This window comes from Vulpes lagopus, chromosome 18 (genome assembly GCF_018345385.1).
Source record: "Vulpes lagopus strain Blue_001 chromosome 18, ASM1834538v1, whole genome shotgun sequence".
NCBI classification, from domain to species: domain Eukaryota; kingdom Metazoa; phylum Chordata; class Mammalia; order Carnivora; family Canidae; genus Vulpes; species Vulpes lagopus.
The window spans coordinates 32,018,452-32,036,302 of NC_054841.1; the positions used below are offsets into that span (position 1 = coordinate 32,018,452).

The 17,851-nt window shown below is 43.0% G+C and overlaps 1 protein-coding gene across 1 annotated transcript in view; it reads right to left on the reverse strand.

Annotated features, from left to right (window-relative positions):
• FERMT1 (FERM domain containing kindlin 1) overlaps positions 1-10,942 on the reverse strand; it is a 31,277-nt gene extending 20,335 nt beyond the window's left edge. The window contains exons 1-5 of the mRNA XM_041732393.1: positions 10,805-10,942; positions 7,590-7,758; positions 5,324-5,557; positions 1,795-1,941; positions 346-559 (exon numbers count right to left, since the gene is read on the reverse strand). Coding sequence (XP_041588327.1) covers positions 346-559; positions 1,795-1,941; positions 5,324-5,557; positions 7,590-7,740 — 746 coding nt within the window. The 5' untranslated portion in view covers positions 7,741-7,758; positions 10,805-10,942. The remainder of the gene's footprint in view (positions 1-345; positions 560-1,794; positions 1,942-5,323; positions 5,558-7,589; positions 7,759-10,804) is intronic.
• Between the last annotated feature and the right edge of the window lie 6,909 nt (positions 10,943-17,851).

A 17,851-nucleotide genomic window follows, 5' to 3' on the forward strand; every position in this document is an offset into this window, starting at 1 on the left:
CCGTGGATCTCCCCGCTGCCACTTAAAACTGATCTCCATCCCACTAAATGCACTTTGCACATAGATAGGGACAAAGAATTTGTATTCACATACGACAATCCATTGAGTTACCTGAACACATATGTTGTCACACCTTAAATGTATGGCAATGACCAAAGGTGGCAGTTTCCCCTTCTATAGCTAAAAGCGGCGTTGACTTTTGCTAATCGTGTACAATCCCCAGGCATGCTAACTTAAAAATTAAATAACCCCCTCTCCCCCACTTCTGTGGCATCTTCTTACTGTATCAACATCACTTCACAGATGCTGTGAACAGAGAGAAGCAAAGCGGAGTCCCGTCCTTACCCTGCGTTAAGCTTGGCTTTGTCAACCAGTGACCGAGGCTGGTACATATCAGCCAGCGCTTCTGGTGACTGCGGGGGTTGGCTGAATGCCAGGATGCTGCAGTTTTGTTCTGTCAAAGGGCTGTCACTGAACCAAGTCATGGTGGATGATGCTGGCGTTCCACTGATGGGGTCATATGTGGGAGTCATGGTTTTACTGTATAAGCCAGGACTTACTGCAAAGGCGAAGGGAAGCATACACCATGAGATGAGGTTCAAGGGGAGGAATCTTTGGAAAAATAAGGACTAACATTGCTTATACTAAAATGGATTTTGAATGTGAATTTGTGTACCATTTAAACTAAGGAGATGAGTTATGGCTGATGGGAGAGGACTCATGGAAGGGCAGAGAACTTACAGGCTGTAAAAGCTTATAAAAACCAACCCAGACAAATGTTGGGGACCATCTCCTTGTCAATAATTCAAAAATTTGGGATGCCTGGGTGGCTCAGCAGTTGAGTGCCTGCCTTTGGTTCAGGTCGTGATCCCTCAGTTCCGGGATCAAGTCCCACATCGGGCTCCCTGTGAGGAGCCTGCTCCTCCCTCTGCCTCAGTCTCTGCCTCTCTCATGAATAAATAAATAAAACCTTTAAAAAATAATTCAAAAATCTGTTTCAGCTGTGAGTTTTGGCACCAACAGAGGACAGAGGATCTCCCAAGAGTGTATGTACAGACTATATTTTTGGGCAAATCCTTTTAACAAATAACAGTACTTGCCAATTTTAAGAACCCAGATAGTTGGGAGTTTATACACTATGCAGTCTGTGTAAGGAAAATGGGAAAAGTGCCCTTTATTCTTTGCATTGGAATATACTATGCAAGAAGACTCTTGCTGCAAGCAAGCTAGAGATTGATTTGCTTTTGTATAAAAAGACAAGGATTATGTCTTTCCAGAATTTTTACCTGCCCTCTCATTACATGCCCAATGCAAAATAAAATTGAATTCAGGAAAGAGTCACCTGAAGATAGAATCAAGAAGAGAAAAGTATATTTGAGTGATCCAACTAATTTCTTTTCCTCCCAAATTCACAGCAAATTTCTCTAAAGTTTTGCATTCATCAGAATATAATATACAAGGTTAAAACAATGAGGTATACAGTCAGTAGAGTCTGTGACTCTTGATCTCAGGGTCATGAGTTCAAGCCCCACGCTGGGCATGAAGCCTACTTAAAAAATATAATGAGCTACAAAACAAACCTACTTTAAAAAATTCTGTGAGTTCTAAAATTAATTTCATATCCTTTCTTCATCACAGAAATCCTGCAATTTTAGTCTTTCTTTGTTTGGGGGCATGGGGAGGGGAAGAAAATGAGGGAAAGAGGAATAGAGGGGAGGGAGATTTCTTGGGATTTAAAAAATCCTTGGATTCAAGAATGAAACATAACAATAAAACATCTGTCATGAATCATACCTGGTGGACCTGCAGTCGTTGGAGAACCCTCCAGGTTTAAAATATCTTCAATTATGGGCTCCTTGTTACTTTTGTCTTTTTTTTTCTTCTTTTTAAAATAGTCACCAGAAGGCTTTAACAAGGAAAGTTCTTCTGATCTTCTAATATCTAACAAACAAATAAATATAAAGAAGAATGAAAACCTATCAAAAAGTAAAAAGAGGGAGTGCCTGGCTAGCTTAGTTGGAGGGGCATGTGACTCTTGACCTCAGGGTTGTGAATTTAAGTCCCACGTTGGGCAAAGAGATTACTAAAAATAAATAAAATAAAACTTAAAAAAAAAAAAGTAAAAAGTAAATCACATCTAAGACTCAAGAGTCATGCTAGGCATCTGAAATGATTGCTCAGGGAATTCCTGAGAAGTAAATGTTACTAGATTACATCCCTTTGGTAGAAATAGAAGGGGAGAGATGCCTGGGTGGCTCAGTGGTTGAGTGTCTGCCTTCGCCTCAGGTCATGATCCTGGGGTCCTGGGATCAAGTCCTGCATCAGGCTCCCTGCAAGGAGTCTGCTTCTCTCTCTGCCCTATATCTCCACCTCTGTCTCTGTTTCTCTCATGAATAAATAAAATTTAAAAATCTTAAAAAAAAAAAGAAATAGAAGAAAAAGAAACAGACCAGAGACTCCTAAAACGGTTGTGTGTGTGTGTGTGTGGAGGGGGGCAGTGGGGTTGTCAAAGAGTGGAGATAGCTTTAGTCCAATAAAATTTCTAGTTGTTTTTTTAATTTATCATGAAAATATTTCAAAGATACCCAAAGCAAAGAGAATGGCCCCCTCATGTTTTCATCACCCAGCTTCAACAACCACCAGTACTTGCTGTTCCTAGTCATCTACTTACTACCAATTTTTCCTTCTTTTTCTTTTCTAGTTTTTTTTTAATAACAATGAAGAACCCCACCTTTTTCTTTATAGATCATAGTTCCTGAGACCTGTCTCTTATACTGTGCCCAATTGCTAATTTCATCCTTGTGGCAGACAGCACTGGTGCCCTGCCCATCTCTTCTTGGCCCTCACCACTTCAGTGTACCCTGATCTGACTTCTAGTGGCAGGTAGGACAAGTGTCTTCTGCCCGAGGGCTTGCTCTGGATGCCACAGTCTGCACTACCCAAATGTTCATGTAACAGGCCAAACAAGTTCAGAGAATTAACATTTCCCAAGAGCAGCCCTCCATGACTGACAAGACTCCTGCTCCCTCACCCCTGGCAGGGAGAGCTCTGAAGCATGTTTACATCATCTCCCAGAAGCCCCCGATTGCCCCAAATGCAACTGGGATTGGTGATACTCTTATTGGTGGCCTTGTCTTTCCAGTCTTACTTCCTCACCCCCAACCAGTGTTTTCTGGATCACCTCCACACCCCAAAATAAATGTTTGTACTTGAATTCTTTTTTTTTTTTTTTTAAGATTTTATTTATTCATGAGAGACACACAGAAAGGGGCAGAGACACAGGCAGAGGGAGAAGCAGGCTCCCTGCGGGGACCCTGATGCGGGACTCAATCTCAGGACCCTGGGATCATGCCCTGAGCCAAACCAAAGGCAGACGCTCAACCACTGAGCCACTGGGTGTCCCTGTGCTTGAATTCTTGTCTCAGGGCCTGCCTCTGGAGCACTCAAACCCAAGATAATTTCCATTTTTCCCATTCATCAGATATGTTTATAACTGCCATTGCCAATCAGAATTCCTGGTAACCATTAACCACACTGGGCTGCTTTATGATTCTAAGTAAAAGCCAAGGAAATGTGGATGTTAGCCTGAAAGCAGCTTCCCTGGAGGCAAATGTACTGATTCCATAGGTGCTGCCATTTTTCAGTTTAAACACTGCTTAGTGCTGAGGCTGAGGCTAGCAGTTTAGCTCCATCCTCTTCCCCTGTAACCAAGGATGTTCAATTGTCAGGTTGCAGTACACACCTGTGCCCATTCCAAATGCATAATTTATGTATGAGACCACGACATGAATCAGAATTTCCAGCAGGAGCATTAGAAACAAAACAATAAAACCAAACCAAACCTGCATCTCCAAGCCCAAGATCTGTGTCTTGTCTTCTCTTTGTAAGAAAATCCATCATATTGCTAAATTTGATTTAGCTTCCGTTGAATAGATAAAAAAAAAAAAAAACAATGACTAGCAATGCCAGGTTGAGGGGCACTAGGGTGGTGAGCTCTGTAACGGCAGATTCCATTCGTTTGTTCACTTAACAATTAATGAGCAGTGAATGTGTGCCAGGCATTGTGTTAGGAACACAGGCATGCTCAGTTAATGGTTTCTGCCTTCACCCTATTTCATGCCAACACAGTCTCCATTGCCCAACACTGGAACTCCTAATCCTGCGTATACTATTTGAGCTTTACTTTTTTTTCTCTGCCAAATAACTCCTTTTAATATCTTATTTTTCTTACTTTTAAATTATTTTTACATTCATTCTTTATTTTCTGTCTCTGCATCCTAGAATGTAAGCTCAAGAAGGGAAGGGGTTTGGGACTATTTTTATTGCTAACCAATCCCTAGCACTTGCCACAATGCCTACCTAATCAATATATATTTGTTGAAAGAATGAATGAAGAGTTGATAGTTTAATGGGGAAGACAGATTACTCACTCGTATGTTGTAAATACTGTATTCAAATGCCAAATCTTTGTCTTAGAGCCAGAGAATGTGCCTACACACTCTCAAAGAATATAAAACAAGAAAACCTTCATGACACAGCGTTCACTTCCGTTATAGAGGTTCCCCAGATAAATGGTTTGGGCAGTGTTGTCCTTAATGATTGTTAAAACCATAAGAATTAGTTTTCAATCCATAATTAAGTGTTCCTTCCTGCTTAAAATAAACTTCTCAAATAATTTTTGTGGATACGGTATTTCTTGTAGTGAAGTGTTTGTAAAGCAATTAAGACATTGCAACACCATTATCTCAAAAACAATAAAGATCCATCAGCTCTATGGTGATGATGATTTAATGGAACTTCTTATTTGTCTTAAATATAATGATATTAGTATGGCTTAGAGGAATGATTTTTTTGGGGGGGAATTCTTAATGGGTTTGTTTTTTCTGTCTTCAGATCTGTTTTGAAATAGTGTTAAGCTGGGGCACCTGGGTGGCTCAGTGGTTGAGCGCCTGCCTTTCGCTCAGGTCGTGATCCTGGGGTCCTGGGATGGAGCCCCGCATCCAGCTCTCCACAGGGAGCCTGCTTCTCCCTCTGCCTATGTCTCTGCCTCTCTCTCTCTGTGTCTCTCATGAATAAATAAATAAATAAGCTTAAAAAATAGTGTTAAGCTCTGGGGAAACGAATCTGATTTACTCCAATGATGTTCCATTTGGTTTAACTCTACTTACATGGCTGAAGTCCCCAGAACTGGGCTTGAAAAGTATGCTCCTAGTAAGAGAAGTGTTCTGTAAAACCAACCGCTTGTAGGCAGAAAGCACATATAATTTTCCTGTCCTCCCTTACTAACAGTCCAAAGGGCACGGGGCCTCTCCAGGGTACTCACTCAGGATTTTGCAGATATCACTGACAGCTTTAAAAACCACAGCGGAGAAGCTGACTCGCAACCTCACTGTCTTCACATTCGGCAGGCGGAGGCGAAGTATTTTGTGCTGAGGGGTGAAGAGAAGCTTTGCATCTGCCTGGACTCCATATTTGTCCAGAGTCCAGTGCGTTTTCAGAAGCCAGCAATGTTTCTGTTCCCACCAAAGGGCAAAGTCTGACCAGTCTTGGGATATTTCTGCAAAAGTGGAAAAAACGATGAAGTGAAACAAGAGAGAACTCTAGGGTCCATTCCATTGTGTGTGAGAGCTGAAACATACAAATGGTCTTCGGCTGCCTGTCTCCTTTGACAGTGGGCTCTCTAAGGTGGGGCAGGTAGAAAACAGAGACTGAACCTTCCTTATCATGACTGTATTTAAATACAGTGAAAGAAACAGACACAAACACATTTTGTTCTTGATAAAGTAGCCCAAGTTCTTTTCCCTAAGGCCCTTTAGTGCCATGGTCCTTTCTAGGAAAGCCAGGGGCATTTGACTTTCATCAAGATTATTTCTCCACTAGAAACAAATCCTTCCACGTTGGATCACAAAGGACTATCAATAACTCCCAAGGTGTGCACAGAAGGACTTTAAAGTTGACACTTCCCCCTCTCTATAATGTCTAGCTCTTTTATCCCAGTACCACCAGATTCCCAGTTTCCAAAGTGTCTACACTGAGATAAGCTGAATGTTTTCTCTCTCTTGATGTCAGCATCAACTCTTTTCTCTCCTTCAATGCTGACATTGAAGTTGAATCTTTTCCTTTTGTCAATGTTGGAACCAATATTCAATCTTTTATTTGTTCTGTAAAAAAAAAAAAAGTTTTTCTTTTTCTCACTTTATGTTAGAAAACCTTTCTTTCAATGCTGTTAGTAGAAGTATAAATGCTGTAACTATTTTAGAAAGTCCTATTACGCAGTCATTCCTCTCTGAGCTATACCCCAACAGCAATGCCTCTATATACTCACCAAAGACATGCAGTATAGCAGCCCTATCTGTAGGAGCCTGAAAATGGAAACAACCCAAATGCCCATCAATAGGTAAATGGGTAAATTGTGGCATAATCATATGATAGAATATCACACAGCAAATGAGAGTAAATGAGCCAAAACTATATGCAACAATATGAGTAAATCTCACAGACATAATGTTAAGTGAAAGAAAGCAGATGCATAAGAGTATATCCTACACGAGTCCACCTATATCAGTTTATAAACAAGTAAAATTATTCCTATGGTGTTAGAATTTAGGATAATGGTTTCCCTTGATGGGACAGTGACTGGGAGGGGTCAGACATGATACTTGGGTGGGGGAGTCAGTAATATTCTATTTCTTTTCTTTCTTTTTTTTGTTAAGATTTTGTTTATTCATTCACTGAGAGACCACAGAGAGAGACAGAGACATAGGCAGAGGGAGAAGCAGGTTCCCTGTGAGGAGTCTGATATGGGACTCGATCCCAGGACCCCAGGATCATGCCCTAAGCCAAAGGCAGACACTCTGAGCCACCCAGGCATCCCAGTAATATTCTATTTCTTGATCTGAGTGGAAGTTACATGACTTTGAAAATTTGTTGATTGGGACACTTATGATAAGCACACTTTTCTGCGTCCATATTATACTTCAGTGAAGACTTACTTAAAAAATCTCTATCTCATTAGTGTAAATGAAAAGTCAACATCTGGACAACCTGAGATAGAAGATAAAACAAATCAGAGAAAATAGAACACTACTAAGTTCCAGGTTAATCACGTTGATTCCTGATGTAAAGACTCTGACCCTTAAGACTTCTCTTTCTTTATTTATACAGAGAGAGTAGTGCATGGTGGATATATGGTAAAAGACCCATTAGCACTGAACTGACTTTATCACTGAAAAATCAAACATTAACAAGAGAATCGACACAGCAATCTAATGCCGTGCTACCTGAAGTCACCTTAGATGTCAGCAGGGGGATAGGGCTGTCGAAACATGGTTTTATACCCACTGGGGAGCTTTAGTTTGCCACCAAAGACTCAAGTTTTTACAAGAGTGGTTGGGAGGCGGGGTTCAGTTTATGGCTTCTGCAGGATCCTCTATTTTTCTTTCTCCTGTGGGAGGGGGCTTACTCTGCGAGCTATTACAAGAGTCATAAGCAGAACAACTTAGATGGTCAGACAATCTGGATCAGCCATTTACTGTTAGCGATAGAGAGGTTTTTAAACATAGGGAAACCATAAATAAACAGTAACTTACTGATCTGTTCTACTAACTTGAGCATCACTCCCCCAACATGCAGGTCTCCGGACACTCTCAGCGTGACATCTTTCTGCTCCTCCTCATTTGGATCGTCAACTCTGACAATGAGCTCCCAAGAAGCCGATACAAAGTCACTGGATGAGAGCATCGTGGCAAAGGCGGGTATCTGCCACACAAAAAAAGCAGACACAGATTAGAATGTGAGAAGGAAACTGGAGCTTGTCAGTAGATATTAAATTTAACATCCTAACTTTAAAGACAAAAAGTCCTATAGAAATGGTCCCAGGCCTTCCAAATTTACGTGACTTTATCTTTCCATTCCCCCCCAGGAGCACTGGCCTTTTGATTTTCTGTGGCTGCCCAATCAATGCCTCAATCTTTGCTTTGTGTCTGTCTACTCTCTTGACTTTCTCTGAACTACTACTGTGACAGCAGGCAACAAATCATGGCAATCCTTGGTATCTTAAAAAACATCAACTTCACTGAAGTGTAATTTGTGTATAACAAAATGCATAGATTTTTTAAGAAGTAGGCTCCATGTTGGGGGCTTGAACTCATAACCCTGAGATCAAGACCTGAACTGAAATCAAGAGTCAGGCACTCAACTGACTGAGCCATCCGGGTACCCCTGCAGAGATTCTTCTTTGAGTGTAGTTGACACACAATGTGACATTAGCTTCAGGTGTACAATATGATGATGCAACAACTCTATATGTTATGCTGTGCTCACCACAAAAATGCACAGATTTTAAAGGTACAGTTTGATGCCTTTGTTATATGCAAATTATGCCTTGATAAAGCTTACTTTGGAAAAGGATGCCATTAATATCTTCCTCTATTTTATTATATTCCTTCCATAAATATTGATGACATCTGATATGAAAATGGAAGTATAGCAAAATAGTTTTCTATTTCAGTCATATAATATGTAGGTTTACATATGAAGATATAGGGCACTAATAATTATTGTCATGTATTTGACTTACTAGAGCTATCATTTTATATCATATAAAAGTCGATAAATTAAGTGCATCATTTAAGGTTTCAGACATACCTCTGGCAAAAGATTTAAAATAGGAGTGACAGACATTCAAAGCCCACTCTTGAAGATACAGATGGGGTGAGAACTTCAAAACCAGAATTTTCCTCTTATCAGAGGAACGAAAATAAAGCAAGCTAAGCAGTATGAAAACTGAAATGTTTCGAGGATTAACAGGAACCCTGGAATCCAAAATTGGCAGAACTTTAAATGATGGCTCTGTGTTACTTTTAAAAGAAAGCAAATGATACTACCTCTCCTATTTTAATATTTAAAATAAAAATCGGCCATTTAAATGATAATAACACATCTTTTTCACTTTACTATGTAAAGACAGCTTATGAGAAATCCATGTTTTCATAAGGCCTATTTTTGAGAAACATCAGTGCACTCAAACTCCTAAGAAGGGCCTTCTCTGATGGAAAGTGCATGAGTCCCTTGGGGATCTTCTTAACCTCAGATTCTGCTCAGCAGGTCTGGGGTGGAGGTGGAGACCCTGCATTTATAATAAGCTCCAGGTAACACTGATCTATGGCTCACACTTTTGAGTCCAAACAGCCATGTGAAAAATTGGCTTCAGAACTCAGTTCCTGCCTTCCATCTACCCAAATCAATATTAAGCCAGGGACTGTGGTGACACCTGAGGATAATTATTTTTAATAGTCAATAATTACACCACCAATGTCATACCAGTTTTTTTTTTGGTCATACCAGTTTTGTGCGCATTTGAAACTGCTCACATTTGAAAGCATAAGAGAATCTCAAAATATACAAAAAGATACACTGCAAATCTGAATGGGCTCAGGACAGACTTTATTTGTTCAAATCAAATTCAAGGTTCAGAAGTAGCTCCTTGTGTTTGTGTGAATGATGTAATGCTTGCACCTCCCCAAGCACAGAGGCACACTTGGAGACCTGCATGAGCAGTGAATGCTACATAATGACTATATGGGGCCTAACCACTCGCTTTACTGTCATCATCAGGCTCAAGTATCTTGTTACGTTATACACTTAGCTGGTGCTGTGGATATGAACCACTAATTTGTGGTTCCTTCCTCGGCTCAGCAATCCCATTAGAAATGAGGAAACTCAGGCTGAGAGGTTAGGCAACTTGTTGGAAGTCATGCAGCAAGTTACACGGTGGAGCCCAGACAGAAATCCAGGTCCTTCTAACTCCAAACTCTCCACCATTACATTGGGACATGTCCTTGATAAAAGTGCAACACCAGTCTGAAACAAACCTCTTCAAACCACATGAGCTAAACTCAAGAGCCTTCTCTTAGCATTTCTACTAGAATCTTTCCCAGTGAGGAAGCAATAACTATAACCCCATAATGTGGCACTGAACTGATCTGACTTTAAGATCCTCACAATTTCTAAAATGCTATGCTGTGAGGTGTAGCCATTTAAAAAGTCTGTACTTTAAAGTGACTCCTTCCTGGGTCAGACATTGGTCTTTTCCTAACTTGGGCAATCAAAACACTTCTCTGAAACCAAAAAACCCCCCACTTCTCATGGAGGCAATATATAGTGACTCCCTTACAGCGAAATCCAAGCTAAAATTAGACAACCTGGTTTCCCCACATTCCTCTCCTATCTTTCTGCACCTTCATTTCTGAGTGAACTTCTCATTCGCAGCAAGCTGTTACTTGTGGAGGGGAGCAGCGGACTGCAACCGAAAGCACCGTCGAAGGAGACCAGAACAGAAAGCAAAGCGCACGGGCCGACCCGCCTTCCCTGGGGGAGGCCCAGCTGTCCGCCTCCTCCTGTCCTCCTGGCCTGCAGAAGATGCAACAAAGGAGGGCAGAGAGACAGGCAGCCAGACAGCCAGACAGCCAGACAGCAGGAGGAGGGACACGGCCCCTGACGCTTCCCCTGAAGTTCTGAGAGCGTGTCTGTCTGTCCAAAGGCCGCCCCGCCTGTCCCTGGCCGGTTCTGCAGGGTCCTGGGGCCAGAGGGAGTGAGGTGGGTTGGACAGAAACCTGTCCTTGACCCCTAAGGGCAGCCCCGAGGCTAACTGGAGACTATTTTGCAAGGCCAGACAGGTAAGGCGGGAGAAAGCGGCCACACGCCGGGGACGTTATTTGCATTTCAGCAGCTATTTACGTGCCAGGCGCTGCGGAAAGGAAGCCGCAGGGACCTCCAGCCCCCGCCCCCCAGCCCCGGCACCCACCTGCTTTCCCCGCGCCGGGGGCCTGCAGCCTCGCCGACGCGCACGTGGACCGAGAGGCGCCCCAGGCCGCGCGCGCGAAGCGGGGTGCGGGGGCCCGAGCTCGCGGCGGCGGCGGCGGCGGCGGCGGCGGCGGCGGCGGCGGCGGCGGCGGCGCTCGGCTGGGCCCGCGGGGCTGCGCGCGGCCGCGGCAGCGAAGCCGCCGGCTCCCCGCCCCCGCCCCCGCCCCCGCCGCCGCGGTCTCCGCCCTGCGGGGTGTGAAGGCTCGCCCGGCCCGGGCCTGCCGGGTCTCGCTCCCGGGGAGGAGAGCGCCGGCGGCGCCCGAGGGCTGCGGGCCGGGAGAGCGCGACGACCCTGCGCGCTCCGCCCGCGCGCCTCCGGCGACCTCTGCAGCCCGCCCTGCAGGACGCCTCCAGAGCCCCGGGGTCCGAGGCACTTCGGGGACTGGCTGGGGGGGGGGGGGGGCTGAAGTCCGAGCGCCGCCCTCCCTGAGGTGTGCCCGCCACCCCACGCCACGGCCTCTGCCCCGAGGCTCCCTCCTCCCCTTTAAGGAGCCTGGGGGCGGGACACGCCGCGGTGGCTCCGCGCTCCAGCAGCTGCCGTGGCCCCGGCGCGACCCCGCGGCCCGCGATGCAGTCTCGCCCCGGGCTCCTTCTGGGCGGCCGCCTCTCCCTCTGCCCGTCTCTGCCTCTCTCTGTGTCTCTCATGAATGAATAAAATCCTAAAAAATAAAAAATAAAGAGCCTGGGGGACCTGGGATGGCCCGGCGGAAGAGACAAGGGCGGCCCATCTGAGTCAGAGGGTGATGTAAACCCCCGCCCCACACTACCCCCAGGGAAGACCCGCGCGACGCAAGGCCACGCCCAGGCCGGCCCGGCCGCTCACCTCAGGGTCACAGCCGGTGTCCCAGGTGGCCTTCCTGGATTTACTCCCAAAGAAAGCTGGGCGCCCTGGAAGGATGGGTGACTGGGCAATGTACGCAACCTGTCCACGCCTCCTGGGTTCATGTTACACATACCTGCTGAGTGTTCACCACGTGCCAGGCGTGGGGCTGAGGTCGAAGGATGCAGTAGTTTAAGGAAACAGTCAAGGCAGTGATAGTTTCCTCCTCTGTAAAATGGGTGGAGAGATGGAATGTCCATCACCATTCCAGGTGGGGTTTCATTCAGCCCATGACAGAATTTCATGCAGTGTAATATAGGCTTTAGCCCTTTACCCCAAGTACGTAAAGCTTGTGATGACTTAATTTAAAATGGAATCGAATTTAGAAGTGGAATCCTTGTTTTTGCTTGAACATTAACATATTCAGCCGTTATAATGGTTTTGGAAGTATTTTACATTCATTTTTTAAAAGGTCAGTTGACTGGGACGCCTGGGTGGTTCAGTGGCTGAGTGTCTGTCTGCCTGTGGCTCAGGTGGTGATCCTGGGTTCTTGGGATGGAGTTCTCCATCCCGCTCCCTGCAGGGAGCCTGCTCCTCCCTCTGCCTAGGTCTCTGCCTCTCTCTGTGCGGCTCTCATGAATAAATAAAGAAAATCTTAAAAAAAAAAAAATGTTAGTTGACTCTGATTTCAAGGTTAAGTTCAAGCCCCACATTGGGTACAGAGATTATGTTTAAAAACCTTTAAAAAGATCAGTTGAATAATTGTTAGCAAATGTGGGACTTTTTTCTTATTTTAGTTTGAATTCCAACTTGCCAACATATAGTGTAACACCTAGTGCTCATCATATCAGTGCCCTCCTTGATGCCAGTCCCCCAGTTACCCTGTCCTCCCCCTTACCTCCCCTTCAGCAATCCTTTGTTTCCCAGAGTTAGGAGTCTCTCATGATTTGTCTTCTTCTCTGATTTTTCCCCACTTAGTTTCCCCTCCTTCCCTTACGATCCCTTGCACTATTTCTTATATTCTACATACGAGTGAAACCATATAATTGTCTTTCTCTGATTGACATATTTCATTCAGCATAATATCCTCTAGTTCCATCCACATCAAAGCAAATGGTGGATATTCATCCTTTCTGATGGCTGAGTAATATTCCATTTTGTATGTGTGCATATGTGTGTGTGTATATATATATATATACACATATATATATCACATCTATATATTTACCACATCTTCTTTATCCATGCATCTGTTGAAGGACATCTTGGCTCCTTCCACGGTTAGGCTGTGGAAATTGCTGCTATGGACATTGGGGTGCACGTGCCCCTTCATTTCACTATATCTGTGTCCTTGGGGTAAAGACCCAGTAGTACAATTGCTGGGTCATGGGTAGCTCTATTTTTAACTTCTTGAGGAACTTCCACACTGTTTTCCAAAGTGGCTGCACCAGCTTGCATTACCACCAACAGTGTAAGAGGGTTCCCCTTTCTCCACATTCTAACATTTGTTGTTTCCTGTCTTGTTAATTTTCACCATTCTCACTGGTATAAAATGGTTTTGATTTGTATTTTCCTGATGGTAAGAGATGTGGAGCATTTTTTCATGTGCCAGTTGGCCATGTGTGTCTTCTTTGGAGAAATGTCTGTTCATGTCTTCTCTGCATTTCTTGAGTGGATTGTTTGTTTTTTGGGCACTGAGTGCCCAAAGTGACAAGTTCATTATAGATCTTGGATACTAGCCCTTTATCTGATATGTCATTTGCAAATATCTTCTCCCATTCTGTATGTTGCCTTTTAGTTTTGTTGGCTGTTTCCTTTGCTGTGCAGAAGCTTTTTTTTCTTGAAGTCCCAATAGTTCATTTTTGCTTTTGTTTCCCTTGCCTTTAGAGACATGTCTTGCAAGAAGTTGCTGCAGCTGAAGTCACAAAGGTTGCTGCCTGGGTTCTCCTCTAGGACTGGAACAGAATAGAGAACCCAGAAATGGACCCTCAACTCTATGGTCAACTAATATTCAACAAAGCAGGAAAGAATATCCAATGGAATAAAGAGTCTCTTCAATAAATGACTTTGGGAAAGTTGGACAGCCACATGCAGAAGAATGAAACTAGACCACTCTCTTGCACCATACACAAAGATCAACTCAAATGTGGGATTTTATAATTAAAACAAAATAATTAAAACTTGAAACTAAATTTCCTAATTTGATAAAGTTTGTCAACTATGGGACTGGTGTCAACTGTCATCTGGTCCCACTTCCTTATGTGCACAATACCAACTATGGAATTATGTTATCTTGGGCAGAAGGTGTCTAAAGGCTTGCTTTGTGGAGACTGCTTATGGCTGCTTAGAACACAGACATTCTTTAAGATCTCCTGTGTGATCCTAAAGTAGTAATGGCTTTATTTATACCAAATTGGTATCTCATATTGGTTGAAAGTATCTGGATTTTGCTGAAGAATGTAACTGGCTTTAAGGTTTCTGCTTGGTCTGTGTTATTTTTTAAACTTTTAATTGAAATATTATATACTTTATATTTATATTCAAGAGCACAAATCATGAATATATAGATGATGAATTTTTACGTACTGAACACACCAGTGTAATGAGCATCCAGATCAAGAAATAGAACCTTATCAGTCCCCAGCAGTTCCCTAGTCCCCTCTTTTAATTACTACCACCTCCCCACCAGCAGTAGCCATTGTCCTGACTTTCAACTCCTTACATGGGTTTTGTTAATCTTTGTACTGTATATAAGCAGTACCAGACAGTACGTGCTATTTAATGTCTAGCTTCTTTTGTTCAGCATTATGTTCATTCTATTTTTGAATTTCATCCATATTGTGTGTCCTAGACCTTTTTCTTTCTTACTACTTGGTTATTATCATTCTTTTTTTTTTTTTTTTAAGAGAGAGAGAGAGAAAGTGACCAGAGGGAGGGGCAGAGGGAGGGGGCTCAATCCCAAGATCCTGAAATCATGACCTGAGCCAAAATCAAGAATCTGACGCTTAGCCAACTGAGCCACCCAGGCACCCCTGGGTTATTATCATTCTTATAACACAGGTCTAACACATCACTTAAGGACCTGGGTTAGAAATGAATTAAAAAGTGTATTCTGGACTTTAAAATTTCAGATATATATAAACAAGCAATACTCTCCCTTTCTCTCTCTTAAAAAACAAGCAGAATCAACCCTTTGAATCAGTTGTTTAATTAATTTACACATATTAATTAGGTAGTGAATTAGTTTTTTAATTCATTCAGCCATTGTATTACTGTGGGCTAGACACTGTGACATGTGTGGAAGATACTCAGATTATCTAGGCACAGACTTTATCTTCAGATCATAATTATGATGCTGGGGAATACAGAAGAGGGGTATCTACTTCACCCAAGTTTGCAGAATTGGGGGAAGTGTGATAAAAGATTTTGGAAAGGAGGTGATTTTTGAGACGGACTTTGAAGCATCAGATAAGAAAGTGATTGTTGCCTATAATAACCTGTAGTCTCTAGAAAACTGCTTTAAGATATTTTTAAGTTAGCAGATTGTTATTGGTAGCTTCAGTTGTCAGAAGGTGGAGAATAAAGAGGAGCTGTATTTCCTGACCTCAAAGTATTATGTGTTCGTGGTACAAATAAATATTGAGACAATAACTGTTATCAGACTCCCATATGCTGAAAATCTGACGTGAGGATTAGTATCTTCCAGTTATACGTTAGTCATGTCTGCATTATCATATGGAATATGAGTGGGTTGGACTGGGTGAGAGCTGTGACCACGTTCTTATTCACTGAGCAGGAAAGGGAAGTAAAGAAGTAAAGGATCTCTGATAGTCCTAGTTAGCTTGTTAAACACTAGCAACTTTCTTCCTCTAGCACCTTCCCACTTCCATTAGATGAGCTCTCAGAGCTTAAAAAAATTTCTACATAATTAATTGAGAGAGAATGAGAAAATGCTGCTGGGAATAGAAAGAGGGTGGGATTTTCCCTTGATTGGTGGTTTTATTTGACCAGACAGAGTGTTGTACAATGTAAACTTCTTTATTAAGTATTAGATACCTAAAATGTATTTTTATTTTCACCCAGTCCTCAGGACTCAGGGGCTGTGTTCATGTTTGCTGGCAAACATGTTCTGTTCAGTGCAAAGAAGCCGAATGTGCCTATTAAAGCTACACCCTCCTCTCCAGCTGGATGGATAATGAGCACTTTCTATGCCCAGGCAAGTTCTATAATTTTCTCCTTGCGAGGGTGGAGAGGGTGTGTCCTGATGTATCTAGAGGCCCTATATGGAGAAAGAAAAGTTAAGAAGGTCTTGCTGGAGACCACACTAGGGCCCACCATTGAGGATGAGAGGAGCAGAAAGATGGTCATTCCTCCCTCGTACCCTCCTTCCTCCCCTTTCCCTCCTTTCCTTTCCATCCCTCTCAATCAAAGGGTACAAACAAATATACACTGATAATCAAGTCTTCCTCCTCTTTGATAATAAAGTTCCCTTCCCCAGAGAAAAAGGTTACTTATTTCCCCTAGAACCTTCTGGAGATAGTCTCTGCATGTAGGCTATTTTTGCTTTTTATACAAGTAGTTGTATTCTATACATATTCTGTGTTTTTCTTCTTCTCACTATAAAATAGTTGTGGTTGTAGTGGACGTCATGATTACCTACCATCCCTGGAAAGCGCTCTTTATGTTTGTAGAAATCCTTGTTTGTTTGTAGAAATCCTTATGTTAGTATCCCAGTCTAGAAATCAGAACTCAAATTCCTCACCTCCTCTGCAGCTGGGGCACAGGCCTGCAACCTGCCCTCTGTCACTTGGATACACACAGAGAGACTTATTTGGAAGTGAGTGAGATGTGGAAACAGGATGCCCTTGGGGTTTCCATTGAATCATCATAGCCAAGAATCACTGATAGATAAAAAATTAGTGAGTAAAAAGATGATGAGAAACAGGATATTTGCAGTTTCAAGGTATTTTCCTGCAAAGTATTTGTCAATGACCTAGAGAAAGATGGTAGGAGCATCTGGGTGGCTCAGTGGTTGAACGTCTGCCTTTGGCTCAGGTTGTGATCCTGGAGTCCTGAGATCCTGTCTCACTCCTTGTGAGGAGCCTGCTTCTCCCTCTTTCTATGTCTCTGCCTCTCTCTGTGTGTCTCTCATGAATAAATAAGTAAAACCTTAAGAAAATGATGGTAACATTAGAATGGAAAAAAACTGGCAGCCATCCCCTTAACCAAGTGATCAAAATGAATATCATTGGTGATAATGCATGTTGACCTCACACACCTCCTGATGTGATACAATGAGAAGGGCACAGCATCACTTCCATAGTATTCTTGCTCAAAACGTATAACTTCTATTTAATCTTTAGAAAATATCAGACCAACCCAAATGGGAGGGCAGTTTACAAAATAATTTGCTAGTATTCTTCCAAAGTATCCTGGTCATGAGAGCAGACAACCTGAGGAGCTGTCTCAGGTCAGAGGAGACTGAAGAGACTTGGCCCTAAATGCCATGTGAGTTCCTGGACGGAATCCTGGAGCAGAGAGAGGACAGCAGAGGGAAAATCTTTGAAGTTTGAATAGGGCAGGAGATTAGTTAATAGCATCATTTCAACACTCATATCTTGGTTTCTGTAATTGGACTGTAGTTATGTATGATGTTAACAAGAGGAAGCTGGGTGAAGAGTATAAAGTTCTCTTTGTGTACTATTTTTGTGACATTTCTCTAAGTCTAAAATTATTTAAAACCAGGAGGAAGAGGAAGAGGAGAAAGGAGAGGAGGGGAAGGATAGGCATATGCCCTGACCCTGAAGCAACTCACTAACAGGGTAAGGCAGCTTGGGGGTACCGGAGCCAGCCATGACCTTCCAGTGAGTAGGGGGAGGGGAGACTATGCACAAAATGATTGTTCTTGAAACCCATAGTTTTCAAACTCAATAGTGGTTTGGAGACCGTGTCTAGTATTCTTACACCTGACAGTGACTTTTTAACATGGTGGTTTAGATTTTGGAATCTAACTTAATCTGATTGATTTTTGGTTAAAGACGGTTGATTGGCGGGAGGCCTGTGTTGTGCTCAAGATTGCGAATCTGAGAAAACCACCAAGGAGCTGACACCGATGCAAGTACATGAGGGTTTATTAACAAGCTTGAGCTTGGGTCCAAGTATACCTGA